Here is a 24,632-nt window from a genome sequence, read left to right as displayed (position 1 = left end):
ATCTCTAGGTGATTTTTGAATCATTGAAAAAAATTATTATTTAAACAATGATATTGTTTATAATATTTATAATTTGTTTAAACAATCAGTGAACAACAATTCTTTTCAGGAATTTTTTAAAATTCGTAAAAACTTTTTCCTGAAAATTATGTTTTTAGATATTAATCTTATTATTTGGTGGAAAATTTAACAATTTTCTTACAAGACATCCTTTTTGGTTGCAAATTTAACTGTTTTGTTGAAAATTCAACCATTTCCTAGAAAACATACTTTTTGTTTATAAATCGTATTTTTGTCTTGAAAGGTCCATTGAATTCTTTTTGGATGAAAATTTAACTCTTTTTTTTAAATTTTGTCTTGTTCATTTAAAAATGCACCTGTTTTGGTAAAATTTTCGTTTTTCTTGGACAAATAGCAACTGTTTAGGTGAAAACTGAACAATCTTGTTAAAAAGTCATACTTTTTAGTCAAAAATTTATTGATTTAACAGAAAATTAACTCATTGCTTTCATTTCTTATTTTTTGTTGGAAAGTGATCTAGAATCTTCTTTCAATCTTTTACTTTCAAATGTTTTTTTAATTCGTCTGTTTTAAAAGAAATTTCATCTTTCCTAAATTAAAATGCATCTATTCGTTTGAAAATTCAACTCTTTTTTTTTTAAGTCATACTTTTTGGTTGAAAATTTTGCTGTTTTATTGAAAATTCAACTATTCCGCATAAAATTAACTGTTTGTTTAAATTAAATGCAAATGCAACTACAAAATAAAAAAATAAAAATGCAACTATATATTTGGTAGGGAATTCAACAATTTTGTTTAAAAGTCATCCTTTTTGTTTGCAAGTTCAACTGTTTTTTTAGTTAAAATTTTTTTTTTTTTGGGTTAAAAAATTAACTCTTTTTGCAGAACATTGAACTTTTGTTTAAAATTCTGATTTTGATGCTGATAAGTCAACGGAAATCTTTTTTGGATAAAAACTATTTTTTCTGAAAATTTGTTATTTTTATCTAAAAGTTGATCTTTTTTAGTAGAAATATTGCATCTTTCTTAGATAAAAATACAACTGTTTTGTTGAAAATTCAACTATTTCCCAGAAAATGTACCTTTTGTTAAAAATGTATATTTTGTCGTTGAAAAATTAACTGAAATCTTCCCTAAATGATAATTTGACTTTAAAAAAATGTGTCGTTTTTTTCTTGAAAAATCCATCGGCCTTAGCACAAATTTCAGCTTTCTTGGATAAAAATTCAACTACTTGGTAGATAATTGAACTATTTGAAAAAAATGTATCTGTTTTGGTTAAAAAAACTCGTATTTTAGATTAAAAATTCAATTTTATTGGTAGAAATTTATTTTTTGATCTTGAAAAGACAACAGGAATCTTTTTTTGGATCAAAATTCAACTGTTTTTTTTTTGTTGAAATTAACTTTTTTTTTAATAAGAAGTCATCTGTTTTAGAGAAATTTGATCTTTTTTGGATAAAAATGCAACTATTTAGTAGGGAATTCAATTATTTTGTTAAAAAGGCATCCTTTTTGGTAGCAAATTCAACTTTTTCTTTTTAAAAATTCGTCTTTTTGGAATAAGAATTCAACTCTTTTTGTAAAACATTAATCTTTTGTTTAAAATTCATATTTTGATGGTTGAAAATTTAACTCTCTTTTTTTGTTTGAAAATTTTTGTTTCTGATTTAAAAATTCAACTGTTTTAGTAGAATTTTCATTTTTCTTGGACAAAAATGCAACTGTTTCGTTGAAAATTGAAGAATATTTGTGAAAAATCATCGATTCTGGTTAAAAATTCGACTATTTAGCAGAAAATTAATTTATTATTCACAATTTTTATTTTGGGGTTGGAAAGCAAACTGGAATCTTCTTTAGATTAAAATTTTACTTCTTATAAGGGTTTTCTTTTTAATACATCTTTTGTGGAATAAATTTCACCTTTCTTGAATAAAAATGCAACTTTTCGGTTGAAAAGTTAACTCTTTTTTGAAAGTTTGTCTTTTGGATTTTAAAATTCACCTTCTTTAGCAGAAATTAAATTTAATCTTTTTTTTTTTGATAAAAATGCAACTTTTGGTTGAGAATTAAACTATTTTGTTAAACAGTCATACATTTTTGTTGAAAAAATTCCTCTTTTTGGATTGAACATTCCATTTTTTTGTAGAAACATATTTTTAGTAAAAAAAATCATATTTTGATCTTGAAAAGTCATCTGAATTTTTTTTTTACAGAAAACTTAACTATTTTTTCACAATTTATCTTTTTGATTTAAAAATTCATCTGTTTTAGTAGAAATTTAATTTTTTTATAACAATGCAAATTTTCCATTTAATTATTATTTTATTATTATTATTTTCCAATTAATTATTTGGTTGAAACTGCAAGTATTTTATTAAAAAGCCATTTTTTATAGTAGAAAAGAAATTTTTTGTTCCAAATAAATTAATAATAAGTTACGGGCCCTAATATTTATTTTACCTACAATTTTGTATTTAAGATCGAAAAAAATCTAATTTTAAATGAATAATTTTATAGAAAATGAGTTTGAAAAATATTCAAATTTAAAAACCTATCCTGTTTTGGATTGATCTTTTTGAGGAAATGGAATTATCTTCAAAACGGTTGAATTTTCAAACGTAAAATATGATTCTTTAAATAAAAAAATTAAATTTTCATGAAAATTGTTTAATTTGAAAAAAGGTAATCTTCAACAGAGTAGGCTAATTCCCTACAAAATTATTGAAATTTTAAGGGAAAAAAACATTTTCTGCAAGAAAGTTGAATTTTCATCAACAAAATTGATTTACATAAAACTACTAATCTTTAACTTAAAAAATAAATATTTTACAAATTAATCCTACTTATATCTAACTATTTCATTTTTTAAACCAAGCAGATTTATTTTAAGATCAAAAACAGTTAAATACTATAAAAAAGACTTTCTAACAAAATATTTGAATAATCTACTATAACACATAAATTTTTAAACCAAAAAGTCGATTTTTCAACAAAAGTTAATTATTTTCTACCAAAAAGATTAGTTTTATATAGAAAAACAAGAATTTTGAACAAAACATAATATTTTTAAATAAAATTATTGAATTTTAAAGTTTAAAGGACGGATTATCATCAAACCGGTCAATTTTCAATAATTACATTATTAGTCAAAAAAAACTAATTCTCAGCCAACAAAAAAAAGAACTTCAAACAAAATAGTTATATTTCTAGTAAAAATATGATTTTTCAACACGGAAGATTAATTTTTGAAAAATGAAACAGTTGAATTTTCAACCAAAAAGACGAATATTTCAGGAAGGAGATTAATATTCTACCAAAAAACACGAGTTTGGAAAAAATGCATAAATTTTCAAAAAAATGGTGTGTTTTGAGAGGTAAAATAATAAGATATCTACAAAAGCGTTGAATTAAAAAAAAGATTTTTTAACAAAAAGTTCATTTTCGTCTAAAAAGTTAAATTTTCATAAAAATAGTTTACTTTTTAACAAATAGTGAAATTTTCAACTAAAATTATGATTCTACAATCATGAAAGAAATGAATTTTTTTACTAAGTAGATCAACTTTAAGCCCAGTATTTGATTTATCGACCAAAAAAATTAATTATCAACAAAACATGTAATAGTTAATATTTCAACAACAAAGTTTATTCTAAATTGAACAACGGTTGAATTTAACGAAAGAAGTAAATTTTCATCAAAATAATTACATTTTCAATGAAAAGTTTCAATCTAAAAAACAAAAATTAAAAAAAAAGAGTTCAAATGAAAATATGATTTTTTAATTCAGAAAATTCATTTAAAAAAAAAGATATTTATTTAAATTTTCTACTAAAGACACTGATTTTGAAAAAGTTACAGAAAAATAGAAGCGATTTTAATGAATTTTTTAGAATTTGGAAAATTAACAATAATTTTATACGACCTATAAGATTTTAAGATATTTTAAAAGATTCGAATGGATTTTTTAAAAATCGTCGGTTTTGGCACCCTTCATATCCTTGTTTGTAAACTTGAAAAATTAGTAAAATCAAACGCTAAGATCAGTATCATTTTACAGGCAAATATAATCGTCCTGCCCACCGAACTTGTAACTTCAAAGACTCACAATCTCTCAGGTAATTGACATGCATTTGTTCACTTTGGTGATTACTTGAATTAATAGATGTTAAAGAAGCTAACTATTAGTTATAAAATCTATTTACGACCCAATCGAATAGTTGCAAAATTCGGAGTTCGCCAGTTTTACCACGTAGATCCACGCCTACCTCTAAAGCAAGCACTAAAGTTCTTACACGAGTAACTCACATCAGTTTTATAGAAAGTGTGAGAAAATCGATGGGATCTTTGTCACTTGGACTGAACAATTTGTCTTTGTCATGCAGTAGATTTCACTTGAAACATTAGAGTTAATTTTTAATCCAATTAAGAGCTTCATGCTACAATCTACAAATCTCAAGGCCTTTAAAGCGAAAGTACTCTTCAGTTTGAAATTTCTTTCTGTGAAACCAGCTTGCATTTATGACTGGAAGAGTACCTTCTTTAAATACGCTCCTATTTTCAAATAAGAATTGTAAATCGAATTTTATATAACCATCACTTTTTTTAGGATCATTAATATAACTTATAGATTAATTTAGACGACATATTAACCTAATAGATTAGGGACTGCGCACAAACACTTCTTCACTTTTTTTAAAGAATTCTTTTTTCTCCTGTTTTCAAGAAAGATCCTCTTTTTCTGGTTTATTCGCCTAAATTTAAAACAAATTAATGAAACATAATCATAAAATTCAACTGTTAAAAAGTAATCTTTATTTGTCAAAAATTCAACCATTTTGTTGAAAGTTGAATTTCTTCGTTGAAGTTTCATTTTTTTCGGTTTAATTTTCATCTCTTTATTGAAAAATTTTTTTTTCTAAAAATTTATCTAAATTGAAATTTTTTGTTAAAAAATAAACTCTGAAGGTGAAAATTCATTTTTTTTAGTTGAAAATCTAAGTATTTGATTGAAAATTTACGTAGTTTTTTTATGATTTATCTTTTTTGCAGAGAATTAATCCTTCTAATTTAAAAAAATCATCTATTTGGGTAAAAATTTAACTATTTTACTAAAAATTACATTTTTCCATTGAAAATTAGTTTTCCGCTATATAAAAATGTAAGTATTCCATTTTTGGTTGAACATCGATGTTTTAAATTGAAAATAAGAATTCTACTATTTGGTTGAAAATTTAATTATTATATTGAAAATTCATCTCTGATTAAAAAAAAAAGTATTTAAACTAAATTACTTTTTTCTCCATTAAAAATTAATTTCATTTACTCAAAATATAACTATTCCATTTCTGGTTGAAAATTAATCTTCTTGGTAGAAAATTATTCGCTTTTGTTTAAAAATGCAACTGGTTGGCTAAAAATTAATCTATTTTGGTTTAGGATTCAATTATTTTGGTAAAAGTTGGTATTTTTTTGTTGGAAATTTAATTTTTTTGTAGAAAATTCGACATTATAGATTTAATATTCAACAATTTGACTACAAAATTCTACTTTTTGTCAGAAAAACTAAACTACTTTGTTAAAAAAAAATTTTGTAACAAATTTCATTTTTTTGAATTGAAAATAACATTTTTAAACTGAAAATGTAACTTATTCTTTTTTGGTTAGAAATTTTGAAAAAACGTTGAAAATTAAATTATTTTGGGAAAAATTCAACTATTCTGTTAGTCATGTGTTTTCGTCAAAAATGCAACTGTTGTTGTTGTTGTTAAGCTTTTCTCGTTAATATAATTTAAAATTGATGAAAAAACGGAAAATATTTGTTGATTTTAGAAGATTCTGAAGCTATTTCATTTGTTGTATTATTCATCGAAATCATGTTCAAGTAAAGTGGTGATTCGTCATATGGCGGAGAGTCTAGTTACAAAGTCAGTCCCACCAAACTTTGGGAAATAATGGCAGGGAGGGGGGGGGGGGGGGGAAAGAACTTCAGCTGTGAGAAATATTTGAAAAATCGATCGTTATGGTTAAACTTTTTTCGTCAAACCAATTCAAAATTGATTGGAAATCATGTCCAAGTAGAGTAGTTATTCGTCGTATGGTGGAGAGTCTGGTTATCACGTCAGTCCCACCAAACTTTGGCCAATTCGAAAGATTTTGGTTGACGAGAGAAATATTTGAAAAATCGGTTTTTATAGTTAAACTTTTTTCTTTAACATAATTCTAAATTGATGCAAAAACGGAAAATATTAATTAATTCTAGACGATTTCGAAGTTATCTTATTGTTTGTATTATTCATCGAAATCATATATAAGTTAAATGGTGATTCGTCGTATGGTGGAGAGTCTAGTTATAATGTCAGTCCCACCAAACTTTGGTTAATGAGAGAGGTGGGTACAAGAACTGGAATTGTGGGAAATATTTTAAAAATTAGGTTTTAAAATTAAATTTTTTTGTTAACATAATTCAAAATTTATGTGAAAAAGGAAAAGATTAATTGATTCTAGATGATTCCGAAGCTATTTTATTGTTTGTATCATTCATCGAAATCATGTCCAAGTAAAGTAGTGATTCGTCGTATGGTGGAGTCTAGTTATAATGTCAGTTCCACCAAACTTTGGCCAATAAAGGGGGTGAGACCGAAATGGAACCGAGAGAAATATTTTAAAAATTGGTTTTTATAGTTAAACTTTTTTCGTCAACCCAATTCAAAATTGATGGAAAAACGGAAAATATTAATTAGTTCTTAATGATGTCGAAGCTTTTTTATTTGTTCTATTATTCATCGAAACCATGTCCAAGTAATGTAGTGATTCGTCGTATGGTGGAAAGTCTGGTTATAACGTCAGTCCCACCAAACTTTGGTCAATTCGAAAGATTTTGGTTGACCTATTTGTATTTTTTTATTCTCTTTTGTATTTTTTGATTAATCATAATGGGGAAACAAAGTGACCAAATGAGCGCTATAAAATTGCAAACACAAAAAGACTGGAAAGCCCCGTGATCGATTTTACAGTTAGTTTATAGAATTTTTTGGAATAAGATATATACTTACAACCGAGGTATATCGAGACTCCAGAAAAGAGTAAAAAGAGTAGAAAGGCGGCAAGCACGCAGCAACCACAACGATATTGACCTCCCAGTTTCCTCGTAAATCGGATATCACTATCCGATGAAAGGATTGAGCTCGGTGTACCGGCACGACTAAACCTCCTTGTGCTGACTGTGCTCACTGACATCTGAGAAAAGAAAAAATCTGATATTATAAAAAAAACTACCAATTTTTACAAAATACAATTTCAAAAAAAATTAAAACATTTATATTGTTTGAAATTAAACGAATTTTTACATAGGACTTGATAAAATCGACACAGTATTTACAATATAAGATTTTCAGATGCTATTCTCAATTTGTTCTTTATAACTTTCTGGAATTTTGTAAATCACAATTTTCAAATGAAGAATCTTAATTTAAAAAATTGATTTCTTAAAAAGAAAACTTTAATTGTAAACGATTTCTTAATGATAAATGCAGCAATTCGACGCTTCCTTTGCATACCGCTCCATATCGCGTTTAGGCGGTGTACCGCTCCAAGTACTTTTTAGGCGTTGTACAGCTTCACGTAATTTTTAAGCGAATTACCGGTACCGAAAAAAAACATGAAGGTTTTCAGATTTTTTTCTTAATTTTGCAGGATTAAAAAAATCTCTGGGAAAACTGCATTATTTAAAAAGATATTTTAAAGTTTGAGAAGGTTTAAAAATATTCGTAAATTATTTAAATCCAGAAAAGATTTCAAAAATTTTCAAACAAAATATAGATTTTGGAAGATTTTGCAAAAAAATCTTTTTAAAGATTTTGAAAGATTTAAATTTAATAAACTTTTTTTTAAGATTCCTGGAAAAATTTCAACCTACTGTCTCAACAACACGTCTGTATAATATTCGTCTCTTTAAAGATAAAATCTTTTTTCGTTGAAAACTCAACTATTTGATTGAAAATTCATCTTTTTGACTTAAAATAATTCAATAATTTTCTTCAATTGTCTTTTTCATTTAGAATGAAAAGTCTTTTTCGGGTGAAAATCTAACACTGTTGTTGAGAAATCATGCTTATCAGTTGAAAATTCTAAAAATTCATTTTTTTACTCACAATTTCGTTGAAAATTCTTAAAATGACTTTTTTGGTTTGGAAATTCAACTATTTCATTGAACACTTGTTTTTCTGGGTAGAAAATTAATTCCCTTATTAGAAAATTTATCTGTTTAGTTTAAAATTAACTTTGTTGTTGACAATTTGTATTTCTGGCTTAAAATATTAAAGCTTTTTGTAGAATATTCGTCTCTTTTAGAAAACATGGTTATTTTTCGGTTAAAAATACAAACTGATTGTAAATTAATCTTTTTTTGACAGAGGATTCAATTATTTGGTTAAAAATATGTTTTCTTTGCATAAATTCAAATGTTTTTCATTTAAAATTTAATTTTTTTGGTTGCCGAAAATTCATTTTTTTTACTTAAAAAATTCAATAATTTTCTTGAATTGTTTGTTTTTTCTTTCCGACTAAAAAATCTTTTTTATGTGAAAATTTAACTCTATCGTGTAAAATTCATCTTTATTGGTTAAAAATTCTAAAAATTATTTGTTTGGTTGACTTTAACTATTCCGTTGGAGATTTTAAAAAGGAATTTCTTTGATTTGTTGAAAATTTCTCTTTCTTGTTAAAAAAATTTATTTTCGTATCAGAAAATTCACCTGTTTGATTTAAAATTGACTTTATTCTTAAAATTTAATATTTTCGGTTTAAACAATTAAAAACTTTTGTCGAATATTCGTTTCTTTTAGAAAATATTTTATCTTTTTGTTTTTGTTAAAAATACCAGCTGATTGAAAATTAATCTTTTTTGGATGAGAATTCAATTCATTTGTTGAAAATTTGTCTTCTTTGGATGGATTCAACTGTTTTTCATTTTAAAATAAAATATTTCTTGGTTGCAGATTTATCTTTTTGATTTAAAAATTCAACCATTTTTTAAATTCTTTTTTCCTTCTTGAAGAAAAAATCTTTCTTGGGTGAAAATTTAACGCCGTTATTGAGAATACATCTTCGTTGTTTGAAAATTCTAAAAATTCATTTTTTTCTTTGCAAATGTTACTTGTTCGTTTAAAATTCTGAAAATTTAATTTGTTATTTGACAATGTAACGATTTAATTGAAAATTAGGTTTCTTTAGTAGAAAAGTAATTTTTGTATTAGAAAATCCAACTATTTGATTAAAAATTAATTTTTTTGACTTGAAAATTCAATAATTGTGTTAAATTGTTTTTTCCTTCTTTAATTAAAAATCTTTCTTAGTTTGCAATTCAACTCTGTTCTTGAGAATTAATTTTTATTGGTTGAAAATTCTCAACATTCATCTCATGTTTGACAATGTAGCTATTTCTTAAAAATTGTTGTCTTTTTTGGACGTTTTCAACTATTTTTGATTGAAAATTAAAATCTTTTTTCGTTAAAAATTCATCTTTTTAAGTTAAAAAATTCAATAGTTTTCTTATATTGTTTTTTCTTCTTAAGTAAAAAATCTATCTTTCTGGGCTGAAAATTAAACATCTCTTGTTGAGAATTTATTTTGATTGGTTAAAAATTCTAAAAATAAATTTTCTGGTTTGTCAATGTAACTATTCCGTTGAAAATTTGTCTTCTTGGTAGTAAATTAATTTTTTTATTAGAAAATTGATCTATTTTGTTTAAAATAAACTTTGTTGTTGAAAATTTGAATTTTCGATTTAAAAAATTGAAGTTTTTTCTAGAATACCCGTCTTTTTCGACAAAAATTTCATAATTTTTGGTTAAAAATACAAATTGATTGAAAATTAATTTTTTTTGGTTGAGGATTCAATTATTTTGCTAAAAAATTTTCTTCTTTGGATGAATTAAAATGTTTCTTATGAAAAACCTATTGTCGTTGAAAATTCATCTGTTTGGTTGAAAATGTATTCTTTGTTGAAATTGTGATTTGAGTTATGATTTATTTAATATTAAAAATTGTTTTTGCATTAAATGGAAAACTACACGGCGTGTAAAATAAAAAATTTCTGATGATTATAAAATTTTTCAGAACCAAAACTTCGATTTCTTTTGTAAAGTATTATTAATGCTTTCACATTGTTTGCAAAAAAATTGTCAAAAGACCGAATCTCTTTGATTCCTGTTGTCTCCCTTTATCTTTCAGTTTTCCTTTGAAGATTTTTTCTAGAGCACCCGTACAGACTCAAGAGATTTCTCGTCAAGACACGATTTCCATTAATCTCGACAACCCGTTGACTTCCGTCTCTCTGACAATAATTTCTTCGATAAAAATCTGCGGTTTTTGGTCTGATGTAATCAAAGATTGTTCTCGGCTATTAGATCCAATCTTATAAGAGAGGGTTTAATGAAAAAAAAAAACTACCGCATTAGGTGATTGACCCAGGAAAATTAGAAAATACCTTGAGTATATTAATATTAAATCCATTAATATTAATTACCTCGAAAAAAATGCCTATCAATTATAAATTACGATTTGAAACGTTTCTATACTTTTAATGGTTTATTTTTATTCTAATATTCGAGACGAACGAGCAATTACAAATGCATTTGAAAGAACAAGTTTTCTTGATGCGTTCCTACTTTTACGGTCTTCAAAGCTGAAAATGAGTGAAAAATGAGTCTTGAGTTGATCAAAATATTTTTCCAGGTGATTTAAAAAAAAAATCTTATTCTTCAAACTATAAAATAATATCAAACTACAAATAATGTGTTCTAAAAATTTTCTGCATTTACAATTTTTGATACTTGATATTTCAAACAAAAAACATTTTATGTTAATTAAAAAAAAAACGGCGGAATTTAATTAAAAAAGAGGAATTCTCAGCAAAAAAAGTCTAATAGTTGATAACTCAGCCAAAAAATATTGTAATTTAAAATAAAAAGCATTTAAATTGAACCAGAAAATAAATTCTCTAAGAAAAATGTAATCGTTGATATTTCAATCAAAAAATGTTTTTATTATAAATTACAAACATTAGAATTAAAACAAACAAAAAAAAATGAATTTAACAAATAATAATTTTTGATTCTATGGTTTTGACTAGATAAATTTAATAATAACTTGGTGCTAATTGTTTCTTTTCTACTGGTCTAAAATCAATATTTTTTTAATATTGATTTTTATTTCTAAATTGTGAAAAAATTGCTGTCAAGCTTCCCTGGGATACGAACCCAGGTCCGTCATATTGCCGGTCTGATTCCGTATACCTTTAAAATTAACTTTTTAAACATTAAAATGTTTTATATTTTTGATAAAAGCAATTTCTCAAAAATTTAGAAATAAAAATAAATTTGTTTAATAACATTGATTTTAGAACAGTAGACAAAAAACAATTAAAATTAAATTATTTATAGCAAAAAATAGTTGAATCCTTAACTAATAAAGGTTAATTTTTAACCAAAAAGTTCATTTTTAACAAAATAGTTGCATTTCCTACTAGAATAATAGAATTTCCAACCTTAAAAGACAAATTTTCAAAACCAATTTCCTAAATTTTCAAAAAACTAATTTTTTATTTAAAAAAATTAATGCTTGCAGAAAATTTAGAAGCATTGCAAAAATTTGTAGAATCTTTCTGAAATTGTAGACGAAAATTTTGAATACTTATTTTATATTTCTAAATCTTCTTGGAGTATTACATTTTTTGTTAAGAATTTCTTTTTTTTGTTGTTGAAAATTCGGCTTTTGGTTAAAAGTTGCACTATTTATTAAGAATTAATCTTTCCTGAAGATTTCTCATTTTAGGGATGAATTTTCCATAAAAATTACAAAGTTTTAACAAAAATTGAATTTAAACATAGCCATTCAACTTTAAACCAAGTAGAGGAATTTTTAATCAAGAAGATTAATTTTCTACTAAAAAAGAGGAATTCACAACAAAATACATGAATTTTCAATCAAAAATTAAATAGTTAAATCCTCAGTTGAAAAAACTTATTTAAACAAAAATAATTTCAATTTGGGAATAATTAATTTTAAAACAATACGAAACCGATTTAAAAAAAATATATTTTAATCTTCGAAAATAAAATTGTTGTTTAACAATGTAGTTCAAATTTCAACCAAGTAAAGAAATAAAATTTATCAATCTTCAGTTAGAAAACTTAATTTTCTAACAAAGAAAAAACTAATTTTCAACCAAAATTTAAGTTGTCAATCAATAATATGAATCAACATTTTTAACAAAAATGGAATAGTTAAATATTCAGTTGAAAAAATTAATCTTAAGATAACATAAAAAGATGAATTTACAAGGCAAAAAGATGAATTTTCAATTAAGATAATCAGTTTTTTACAAAAAATGAATAATTTACAGCAAAATACATACAAATTTAATAAAAAATATAATAAATAAATCTTTTGTTCAAAATATTAATTTTCAATAAAATAGGTGAATTTTAAACCAATAAAATTAATGTTAAAAATATTTCAATGTTCAACTTTCCACTAAGTAGATTCAATTGCAACAAAAACAGATGAACCATTCAATACTTAAATTTTCAACTAAAAACAACAAATTTTTAACTGTTTGTTTACAAATTTGTTTTATTGCTGAAAATTCGATCAATTGGTTGAAAATTTATCTTCTTGGGTAAAAAATTTAAGAATTTCGTTTAAAATTAACTTTTTGGTGGAAATGAATATTTTTAGATAAAAAAATGACACTATTTTGTAAAAAAATTGCCATTTTGGTAAAAAGTTTTTTTTTAAATTTAGAATGCAACTGGTCGAAAATTAATTTTCTTGTTGAGGATTCAACTATTTTTTGGAAATTCTTCTTTTTTATATAGATGAGCTCAACCGAGGTTTTGATTCAGAATTCAAATATTTTTTGATTTAAATAGGAATTAGGTATTATACTCTTCGTTGAGAATTCCTCGTTTTCGTTTAAAAATCAAACTTTTAGGTTGAAAGTTTACTTTCTCGTTAAAGTTTGGTTTTGAAGTATCTTGAATCTTCAAAAATCTTCAAAAATGTTTTCAAAAATCCTAGGAAAAGCATATGTACGTAACCTTAACAAAAAATAAACTTTAAAATAAATAATTTTTCACAATTTTTATTTGGTATTACAAATTTTTGTCCGCTGGAATGGAAAAAGTACAGGCGCGCTTAGCGCGCAATTTTTGAGATTGACATAATGATAAAAAAATATTGAAAAAGATTTGATTTTTTCTATCTGGTGATGGAAATGATAAAAGGTTGTAATATTTCATAAGAATTTCAAGATGAAAGTCTTCGATGTTGATTAGCAATTCAAATGAAAAGGTATTCCCGTTTTAATAAAGAATTTTTTCACAGCAGCGCATTGTATGATTTTTGTCGGGGTGATGGGAATCCGCGTTTCATGAATGATTATTACAGCAGCAATTACACCTGTTAATTTGCACTTTGGAACGATAAAACGTTATTAGAATTAGAAACTGGCTCCGACTTCGGAAACTGAATATAGCTGGGATTGATCGATGCACGCCAAACCGACGGATGCAATTAGCCGTCGTAATAGAAAATTCCTCTAAATGCTGGAAAGCGGCAATTTCCAGGCTCGGGAGGATCTTTTGTTGCGCACGACAGAACTGTAAAAGTAAAAGCCATAGAAACGAATCAAGAAAACTTTTTCTCTCAAATGCATCTTTAATTGCTCGTTCGTCTTGAATGTTAGAAACAACAACAAAAAACATTAAAGATTTATAAATTTTAAAATCATAATTTATATGGGCCCCTCAAAAATTACGTTACAGCCCTGCTGGAAGTAGAAAGATTGAAAAATATAGAAATTTGGGGATGGGAAATGATAGATCTATTCTATTCTTTTTAATGGGTCTTTTTGCATCTCTAAAACGCTATCTTTTCCTATTCCTTATCTCAATACTTTTCTATCCTTTTTTCTACATTTCATGAGTCGTAGTCTATCTTTTATAATCTATCTACCTTCAGGGTGCCGTGGGTAGATAAAGGATAGGATGAGATAGAGAAGAGAGGATTAAAAAAGATAGACGAAAATTTGGATTGAAAAAGAGATAGAAAAAGATCGACATGGGTAAACAAAGAAAATCATGAGATAAAGAAGAGGAGATTGAAAAAGATAGGCGAGAATTGAAATTAAGAGAGATAAAAAAAGATTGACGCGAATTAAGAATTACTGAATTAGAGATAGAAAAAGAAAAAGTTTGATAAATGTAGAATACGATGAGATAAGATAAAGAGGATATTGAATAAGATGGGCGCGAAATTTAAATGAAAAATAGATAAAAAACAGATAAACATTGATAGATTTATGATACGATTAGATAGGGAAAAGGAAATTAAAAAGGATATACGTGGATTGAGATTCACAAGGAGATAGAAAAAGATTAATGTGGACAGATAAAAGATAGGATGAGATAGAGAAGAGGGTATTGAAAAAGATAAAGGCGAATTTAGATTTAAAAGTAGATGAAGATAAATGTTGATAGAAGTAGTATATGCTAAAATAGAGAAGAGGAAATGAAAAAAGATAGATGGAAATTTAAATTGATAGAGTGATAAAAAATATTGACCTGGATAGATAAAGGATAGGATAAGATAGAAAAGAAGAGATTGAAAAAGTTGAACGTGAATTATGAAAAAAATTAAAGTGTATTGTGAAAGGATAGAATGATATAGAGAAGGAAAAGTTTAAAAAGATAGACGTGAATTTATATTGACAAAGAGATAGACAAATATTGATTTGGATTATCAAATAATAGGATAAGATATAGAAGACGAAATTTAAAAAAATATATGAGTTTAAAATTAACAGAGATAGATAAACATCGATATCGACAGATAGAAGATAAGATAAAATGAAAAAGAGGAGCGTGGAAAAGATGGACGTGAATTGATATTGATAAAGCGGTAAGAAAAGATTCAAGTGTATTGTCAAAGGATAGGATAAGATAGAGAAAAGAAAATTAAGAAGATAAATAGGAATTTAGAATTAACAGAGAGATAGAAAAATATTGATGTGGATGGAGAAAGTATAAAAAAACGTTGGACTGAAAAGATAGACGGAAATTTAGAATTACAAAGAGATAGAAAAAGATTGAAGTATATTGTCAGGATTATTTAACATAAATAAGATAAGATAACGAAATATGGGATTGAAAAAATTATACGTAAATTTAGATTGAAAAGTAGATAGAAAAAAATGCATATGGATAGATAAAGGATATGATGAGATAGGAAAGAGAATAGACAAGGAAAGGATGAGATGGAGAAGACAGTATTGAAAAGGATATACGCGAATTTATATTGAAAAAGTGATAGAAAAAGATTGACGTGGATTGTAAAAGCATAAAATGAGTTAAAGCAGAGGAAATTAAAAAGATGGATAGGAATTCAAAATTAACAGAGATACAAATATTAATTTGGATAGATAAAATGATAGGATAAAATAGAAATGAGGGGTTTGAAGACGATAGACGAGAATTTAGATTGACAAAGAGATTAGGAAAGATTGACGTGGATAGACAAAGGTAAGGATGAGACAGATAAGACAATATTAAAAAAGGTGAACTCGAATTTAAATTGACAAAGATATAGAAAAATATAGATGGATTCCGAAAAAAGTAGCTTTATAAGAATTTTGGAAATGTTTCAAGAGAATAAAAAAAATTAAAAATTAAAAGTTTATAAATTAAAATTATTGAAAAAAATGAACGCTAATTTAGATTATTTTATTAAAAAGTCATCCATTTGGGTCGAAAATTAAACCAGTCTATTTTTGTTGAATTTTTATTAAAAATTCGTCTTTTTTCGATATAAATTCAACAAAATAATTAAATTTTGAACAAAACAGTTAACTTTGTCCACAAAATAGTTGAGGTTTTAAACAAATAGTTGAAATTCCAATAACAAAAAAAATTTGCTATATTTGTTTTAAGGTAGTAGAAATATCATTATCCTAACAATCTTGAGCACACTTTTAAGATTTTTTGAGATTTTGAAAGATTCCAGATATTTTAAATCAAAATTTCAAAAAAAATTAATTTTCAACTAAACAGTTTAATTTTTACTCAAAAAGAATACATTCTCAACAAAGAATCTAATACATAATAATTTTATTATAAAAATGAATAAAAAATAAATAATAAATTGATATTTCAACAAAGCAATATTTTAATTCTGAATCAAAAACAGTTAAGAAGAAGACAAATTTTCTAGAAAATTGTTACATTTTCAACAAAACTTATGAATCTTCAACATTAAAATTATTTTTTTAAAAGTTGTTCAACTTTAATCAAACAATTCATTTTTCAACAAAAAAAATAAGAATTTTAAATGAACTTTCAACGAAAATTATGAATCTTCAAGAAAAAAAGTGCATTTTTAACCAAATATTTCAACTTTTGACGAACTAGTTGAATTTTCAACCAAATAGGATAAATTACAAAAAAATGTAATTTTTGTTATATTAACTAAAAAAGATATCAATTTTAAATCTGAAATAATTGAAGTCATAACAAAAATTAAAAAACAGATTAATTGACAACAAAAGAGTTTCATTTTTAACAAACAAAAAAAAACATTAAATTTTTACCAAAAGAGATAAATTTTCAAAAATATTTTAAAATGAATCGTATTATTCCTAAAATGTTGACAAATCTTTTGTGAATAACAAATTTTGTAATATATTAATTTTTCAAAATTAAAAAAAATTAAAAAATTTTCCACTTGTTCGAAGAAATTCTTTTAGTTTTATAAAATCTTAAAAAGCTCCAAAAATCTTTTTCAAGATCTTCCAAAATTTACATTTCGTTTAATATTTTTAGAAATATTTTTAAAGGAAAATTATTTTTGAATCTTTACGAAACAAGTGAATCTTCTTCTAAAATAATTTAAATCTTTTATGAAAAATTTATAATTCTTTTTTAATGTTTTAAAATCTTTTTAAATATTTATATAAAATTAATTTTTCAAATTAAAATTTTATTTTACATTTACCCAAGGATTTTAGATAATATTTTGATTATCTTGAACCCATTAAAGATCCTTAAAAAGCTTTAAAATTTTATTTCGTAATCCTCAAAAATTTACATATTGCAAAAATTTGTTTAGAATTTTCACAAATCTACATCTTGTTTTAAATTTGCCGAAATACTTTCAAACATAAATATATTTTTTAAATTTGTCCATACTTCTACTACTTGTAATTTAAGCTTTTCCTAGAATTTTCTAAGAAATCGTGCAAAATTTAACAAAAAGCCTTACAATTTTCCAACTTCTTTTTGAACAATTTTTAGAATCTTTTGTAATGTTTAACAATAATTTTAAATTTCCTTTAAATTATTTTAAAAATTAAAATGATAAAAAATTTTCCTCGAAATCTTAAGAAAATTTTTGTATTCTCCTAAAACCTTTCCAAATTCTGAAAAAGCTTTTAAACTTTTTGTTCAATAGTTTCAAGTTTTTAAGTATTTTTGAATTGTTATAAATCTTCTAGATATCTCTTAACTCCACTTGAATTAAAATTCTTTTTTTAAAATAAAGAATCTTTTGAAATTTTTCCAGGGATCTTGAGAAAATTTTTTTGATTCTCTTGAAACATTTCCAAATTCTTGAAAAGCTACTTTTTTCGAAATCTTTTACAATGTTCTTTAAAAATTAATTTTTCAGAAAAAAAACATTAGAAATTTCCACAGTAATCTTAAAAAAATTTGAATTTCTAAAAAGCTTCTTTTTTCAAAATCTTTTACAATACTCTCTTGAAATTAATTTTTCAAACTAAAGAATCATTTCTAAATTCTTAAAAAGCTTGTTTTCTCGAAATCTTCCAAGGTCTACATTCTGATTAAAATTATTAATATTTTTTGAAATAATCTACTTTTCCAAAAAGAATCTTCCAGATTCTTTTTCGATATGGTTTGAAATCTTTAAAACTTGCAATTTATCTTTTAAAATAAAATATAAATAATTTAAATAAGAAATTTTCCTAGAAATCCTAAGAAAAGTTTTTTATTCTCCTAAAACCTTTCAAAATTCTTGAAAAGCTTCTAAACTTTTTGTTCACTAGTTTCAAGTTTTAAAGTAATAAAGAATCTTTTTACATTTCCCCAGGGATCCTGAGAAAAATTTTTTGATTCTCTTAAATTATTTCCAAATCCTTGAAAAGTTATTTTTCTCCAAATCTTTTACAATGTTCTCAGAAAATTCATTTTTCAGAAAAAAATTCGAAATTGCCAGAGTAATCTTTAAAAATATTTGATTCTCTTTAAACTTTTTAAAATTTCTAAGAAGCTTCTTTTCTCAAAATCTTTTACAATCTTCTCTTGAAATAACTTTTCAAAATAAAAAATAAAAAAAGAACTTTTAAATATCTTTTGAAATAATTTACTTTTGCAACAAAATTGAAAAATTCTATAAAAATAAAAAAATTATTTTGAAATCTTCCAGAATCTTTACTAATGTTTTAAAATCTTCAAAACCTGAAAATTATCTTTTAAACTAAAATATAAATAATTTTCTATAATTAATAAAGTAAAATGAAAACAGCCACAAAGTCATATTCCCACAGTGTCGGAACCAATCACGTTTTCGAAAACAATGTAGAATCTCGAAAAAAATGTACAGTTAAGTTTTCCAAATTAAGTTTTCAAAATCATTAGAAGTGATTAAAAGAAAATTCCTCTCAAGATGAATGGACACTATAATTTATTAAATGTCCTTCTTGGGAAAGAAGATAAAAAAATTAATGCGATAATAAGTGGGTATTAACGATTAAAAATGTCTGAATGCCAGTGAAATGGCTTAATTTATTTTTTCTGGGAGGAAAGTCGTTCGAACCTATCATTACGTCACGAGATATCGGGCAAGAATCGTGGGAAAGAGCAATCTTATAATTTAGTTTATAAATTGATTTATTATTAGTTCAGCAGCTTGATCTTTTAAGATCTTTAGAATAAGTCTTCAGAAAATTGTGAAGAAATGGGAAAATGGAAAAATTTGATTGCTTTCGAATTTAATGGCAAACATTAACTGTCAATAGTTATTATACGATGGTGATAGCTATATTTATTGATTATGCAGCTTTCCGTAATGCACTTCAGTCGTTGAGAGTATTATATGGAGACATTAAGTCACTTTCTAGTCACGACATATTCAATAGTTTAATTGAAATATTTGTGGCTTAAGACTATTTTAAATTCTTACCAGAATATTTTGTGCGCACTAATTAACTTTTTTTTGTTTAAACAAAATCGATTTGTTTTCCAATATTTTGTTATACGTAAGTTCTATATGAATGAGAAAATTTTTTCCACTCACAAGTTTTTATAAATTGGCAAGTTATTTTTTTCATTTACGAAATATGACACTCCGCGTGTGACATCGTACTTGCAATATTTGTTTATGATTTTTAAAAATACTAAAAATAAATTTTCAAGGTATTTGTGTATGAAATATTCATCAAGGTAGAATTAAATTCGACTATTTGAATTTGATTATAATTTTCTGTAAGGCTCCATTTACAGTGTTTTCTGGACCCATTTGTCACATAAATGTATTGAATTATTTTGTTCTCATCCTAAAATTTTATTTTTAAAGTTCAAGAGTGAGAAAAGTTGTGACGTTAATGCTGATGATGTAATATGTAATATAATGTAAGATTTAATATGATGTAATATTTAATATGATGTAATATGATTCAATATGTAATATGATGTAATATGATGTAATATGTAACATATAATATGATGTTATATTTAATATAATCTAATATGGTAAATTTCAATTCAAAATCATAAACTTTAGAGGTTTTCCATATTTTTTAACATAAATATCACATAAAAAGAAAAACGAAAAACTCAAGAATTTAGCGGGCATTTAAATCAGTTCTTACTCGACTCATCCTGTAAATTTGACTTTGGTCTCAGGATTTTTTTTTTAATGTAACTATTTGATAAAATTGTCAAGATTTTTGCTAATCTTGAATAGCGACTGGAAATTTTTTTTTTGGTTCAAAATTCCACTACTTAGTTGAAAGTGGAACTATTTTATTAGAATTTCTTTTTTTTTTTTGTTAATGATTCATCATGGTTCAAAATTTAATTAGATTGATAATATTTTTTTAAAGTAATTTTTTAATTGGACACTTAATTATTCCATGTTTGCTTAGACATTTATCTTCTTCAGTTAAAAATTCAACTATTTGTTTAAAAACTTCTGTGTTTTGTAGAAACTTTGTCCTTTGTGGTAAAAATCAATCTTCTTAGTGAATAATTTACCTTTTTGGTTGGAAATTTATTTCTTTGACTTGAAAATTAACTTTTTTAATAAAAATCAATTTTTTAATTTAACATTGAATTATTCCATGTTTGGTTGAAAATTCATAAGATTCAGTTGAATATTCAACTATTTAATTGAAAATTTCTCTATTTCGTATAAACTTTGTTCTTTGTGGTAGAAAATTAATCTTGTTAGTGACTCATTCACCTCTTTTGTTAAAAATTCATGTGTTTTGTTAAAAATTAATCTTTTTTCATAGAAAATTAATCTTTTTTATTCAAAATTCATTTCCTTGGCTAAAAAATTATTTTTTTTATTCAAAATTATTTTTTTTATTGAAAATTTAATTATTCCATGTTTGGTTGAAAAAATTTTCAATCTTCATTTGAAACTTGAACATTTTTAGTTTTGTTAAAACTCTTTCTTTTGTGATAGAACAGTAATCTTCTTGGTGACTTATTCACTTTTTTGGTTAAAAATTCAACTATTGGGTTGAAAATCCCATTAAGAACTAAAATATTTGGTTTGAACTTCATGTATTTTGTTAAAAATTAATCTTTTTTGTTAAAAAATTAATATTCTTCGTTCAAAATTCATTTCTTTGACTTAAGAATTAGTTTTTTTTATTGAAAATTAATTTTTTTAAATAAAAATTTAAATACTTCATACTTAGTTGCACATAAATAATCTTCAGTTTAACATTCAACTATTTGCTTGAAAATTTCAGTATTTTGTTGCAACTTTTTCTTATGTAACAGAATACTAATCTTTTTGGTGACTTATTCACCTGTTTTGTTGAAAATTCCTTTAAAAATTAAATTATACTTGGTTAAAAGTTCATGCATTTTGTTAAAAAGTATTCTTTTTTGATAGATAATGTTGTTTTTGGTTAAAAATTTATTTTTAGTTTGAAAATTAGTTGTTTATTGAAAATTAATTTGTTTGACTAAAAATCGAACTAAATTTTGTAACGAAATTTTTTTTACAGACATTTAATATTTTTGGTGGAAAATTAATTTGTTTCATTGAAAATTCGACTATTTCGTTGAAAATTACTTTTATTTAATTAAAACTTATTTGTCTATCTAAAAATTAAACGATTTTATTTTTTGTTCAAATTTTATCTTTATTTATTTGAAAACTCATCTATTTTATTGACGAACTTCAAAATATTTAAGTACTTAACAAAGCAGATTAATTTTAAACCAAACAGTTTCATTTTTAACAAAAAAATGTTAAGTTTCTACCAAAAGAGATCAATTAACAACAAATTTTTAAACTGAATCAAATTATTCGTAATTTTGACCAATCTTTTGAGATAAAAAAAATGCCTTCAAATCTTCCAGATTTTTTTATGAAAATTTTCGAAATCTTTTGTAATTATTTTTCAATCAATTTTGAAAAATAAAGAGTTATTTAAATTCTTTCCACGAGTTTAAAGAAGAGGTTTTATTTTCCTAAGACCTTTCAGTATTCTTAAAAGGCTTTAAACATTTTTTTTCGAAATCTTTAAAAATATACATTTTGTTTTACATTTTTCGATACCTTTTTGAAGGTTTGAATCATTTAACAAGTTCTAAATCTTCTAAGATAATTTAAATCTTTATCGACGATTTTGAGAATCTTTCGAAAAGTTTTAAATCTTTTTAATTATTATCTTAAAATTAATTTTTCACAAACAAAGAATGATTATAAGCTTCCTCACGAATTTAAGAATTATTTTAAAAGTATTTTGACATCATTCAAAACTCTTGAAAAACGTTTAATGTTTTATTTCTTAAACTTAAAAAAAACTACATCTCGTTTTAAATTTGCTAAACTCTTTTTAAATTTTTAATAATTTTTGCAAATTTTCAATACTTATAAATATCTTTGAAAATGATTTGAATTTCTTGAAGCTTATTTTTGGACAACTTTGGAAATTTTTTAAAAATGTTTTTGAATTTGAATTTTAAACAACTTTCACTGTTTCACGAATAAAATTCATCGATTTCATAAATCCATTTCTGGCAATCCATTTATTCATTTTTATGAGGATTCCTTGTCTATCATGGCGTAACGTCTAGGATTAGGCGTGTAAGCAACCGTGTAATCTCTACGCGTATTTCTGCACTTCCCCATGAATGTACTTTTCTATTTTCACTTAACTATGTATGTATATTTGTGTGTGTGTGTGTGTTTAAAAGCAGTATATCGAGGTAACACAAAAGCCTACGCCCTCCTTCAAATGTTACGCTCGGCTCACGCTTCGAAGAGCACACAAGAATCGCACCTTTCTGAAGTCATTAAAAAATGCAGCTATCTTCACAAAGGTCACTTTCGAACCCGACCAGCTTCGACGAATAATCATTGTTTCGAGGAAGACGAGTTTTTTATGACATATAAATCTCTTTGTTATTTTACTCAAAGAAACACTCTATAAATCCGAAGTAGTAGAAATTTCACTGATAGAATAAATGTAATTGTGTGGAAGTTTGGTGGGACTGACGCACAGTGGGGAAAAATGACTTTTTTGGTTCAAAATAACGTATCGTCCTCAAATATTGACGGATTTGGACCAAATTTTTTCTTTTAACAAAACTGATAAGATTTCTGAGAGAGTTGTCAAGTCTGATTTTTAAAATAGGCTTTCAATTTTATTATAAATAAACAAATATGACGAAATAAATAGTAATTTTTTCTATTTGACGTTCCAGGTGCTTGTTAATAACATAATAACATGAAAATCGTTGACATCGCCTAAGTCTCAGAGAGTAACATTAGATAAAGATATTTCAATATTATATAATATACAAAATAAATTTTTACTAAAATAAATTATTTATTGAAAGAATGTTTTTTTACGATTTTCCATAATTTTACGTTTTTTTGAGTTACATTGCAAGAAATTTGGATAAAAACAATATAATGATGAAGAAATTTCTTTTTAAGATTATTGTTGTTGATATTATAAACAAATTTAATTAAAAAATACAATAATCAGACCTTTTGACAGAAAACTTGGTTTTTTAGAGGTCATTTATTTTTAATACGGAAGTTTATGAGAATTTTAGAAACATTCATAATTTGTTAGTTAATCTTATGATGTTTTTAAATAAATTTAATTACAAAATGCATTATTTGGACATTTTCCGAAAGAAAAATTAGTTTTTTATGACATCTTTTTAAATTAAGAACTTCATGGTAATTTAAGAAAATAATAATAAATAATAAAAATAAATAATAATAATTTTATTTTATTGAAATTTATATTTATTTATTTTAAAATTTAAAAATAATAAATTAAATAATAATAATAAAAATTAATAATAAGAAAAATTATTGAGGCATCTGTCCCCGGATTTTTTTTTCGCTCTCAGACATTTTAATTAAGATCTTCATCATAATTTCAGCTGGACTTATGATTAGTTGATAAATTTTATAATTTTTTAAAACGAATTTAATAAAAAATGCATTACTCGGTTATCTGTGGACAGAAAACTTAGTTTTCTTCGATGTCAGTCTTTTTATTTGGGAACTTCATGATAATTTTAGCAAAATTCATAATTGTTTAATAAATTATATATTTCTTTAAAAAACAAATTTAATAAACAAATGCATTATTGGGGTTGAATGTTCATCCTTTGGATTAAAAATGTAACTGTTTGATTCTAAATTATTCTATTTATTTAAGATTCAACACTTTGGTAGAAAATTAAACTTTTTTCTATAAAAATTTAACTTTTAGGTTGCAAATTAACTTTTTTGTTAAAAATTCTTATTTTTGGTTAGAAATTAAACTATTTTTAGGAAATTTTAAATTTTTGGTAGGAAATTAACTTTTATGCTAAAAAGTTCATATTTTGGTTTGAAAATTCAACCGCTTTAATTTCGAAAACTTGTACTTAAAAATAATGCAAGTCTTAAGTTTTAAAACTAAAAATTGTGTAATTTTGATGATTTTCATTTGAAATTTCATTAATTTGGACTCTTAAGAATTAAAATCTTTTGGCTTTTCATCTAGAAAATCATCCTAATTTAAGCGTTTTGATTTCTACATCTCTTTAAAACTGGAAATCGTCAATTTCAAGTTTTAAAAATTCAAAAATTGTTCTTTGTCAATTTTAAGAATGGAGCTACATATTCTAATCAAATGTTTAATTTAATATCATTCTAAACTAGAGACAATCAAAATTAATTAATCTTCAATTGTGGGTCCGGATGCAATAAGGGCACATAAAATTTTTTCGTGCGAAAACGAAGTCCCCTGGAGGCTTTAGAAAAAATTTTCGAATTTTAAT

The 24,632-nt window shown here is 24.3% G+C and overlaps 1 protein-coding gene across 1 annotated transcript in view; it reads right to left on the bottom strand.

Moving 5' to 3' along the window:
• The window catches only part of LOC117175026 (atrial natriuretic peptide-converting enzyme-like), a 143,555-nt gene that overhangs the window by 49,508 nt on the left and 69,415 nt on the right, over positions 1-24,632 (bottom strand). The window contains exon 3 of the mRNA XM_033364536.1: positions 7,077-7,260. Within this exon, the coding sequence (XP_033220427.1) occupies positions 7,077-7,260 (184 nt within the window). The remainder of the gene's footprint in view (positions 1-7,076; positions 7,261-24,632) is intronic.

The sequence above is a fragment of the Belonocnema kinseyi genome, chromosome 6 (assembly GCF_010883055.1).
Source record: "Belonocnema kinseyi isolate 2016_QV_RU_SX_M_011 chromosome 6, B_treatae_v1, whole genome shotgun sequence".
NCBI lineage: Eukaryota > Metazoa > Arthropoda > Insecta > Hymenoptera > Cynipidae > Belonocnema > Belonocnema kinseyi.
The sequence above is the reverse complement of the archived record's forward strand: the minus strand, read 5'-3'. Positions and strand labels throughout refer to the sequence as shown.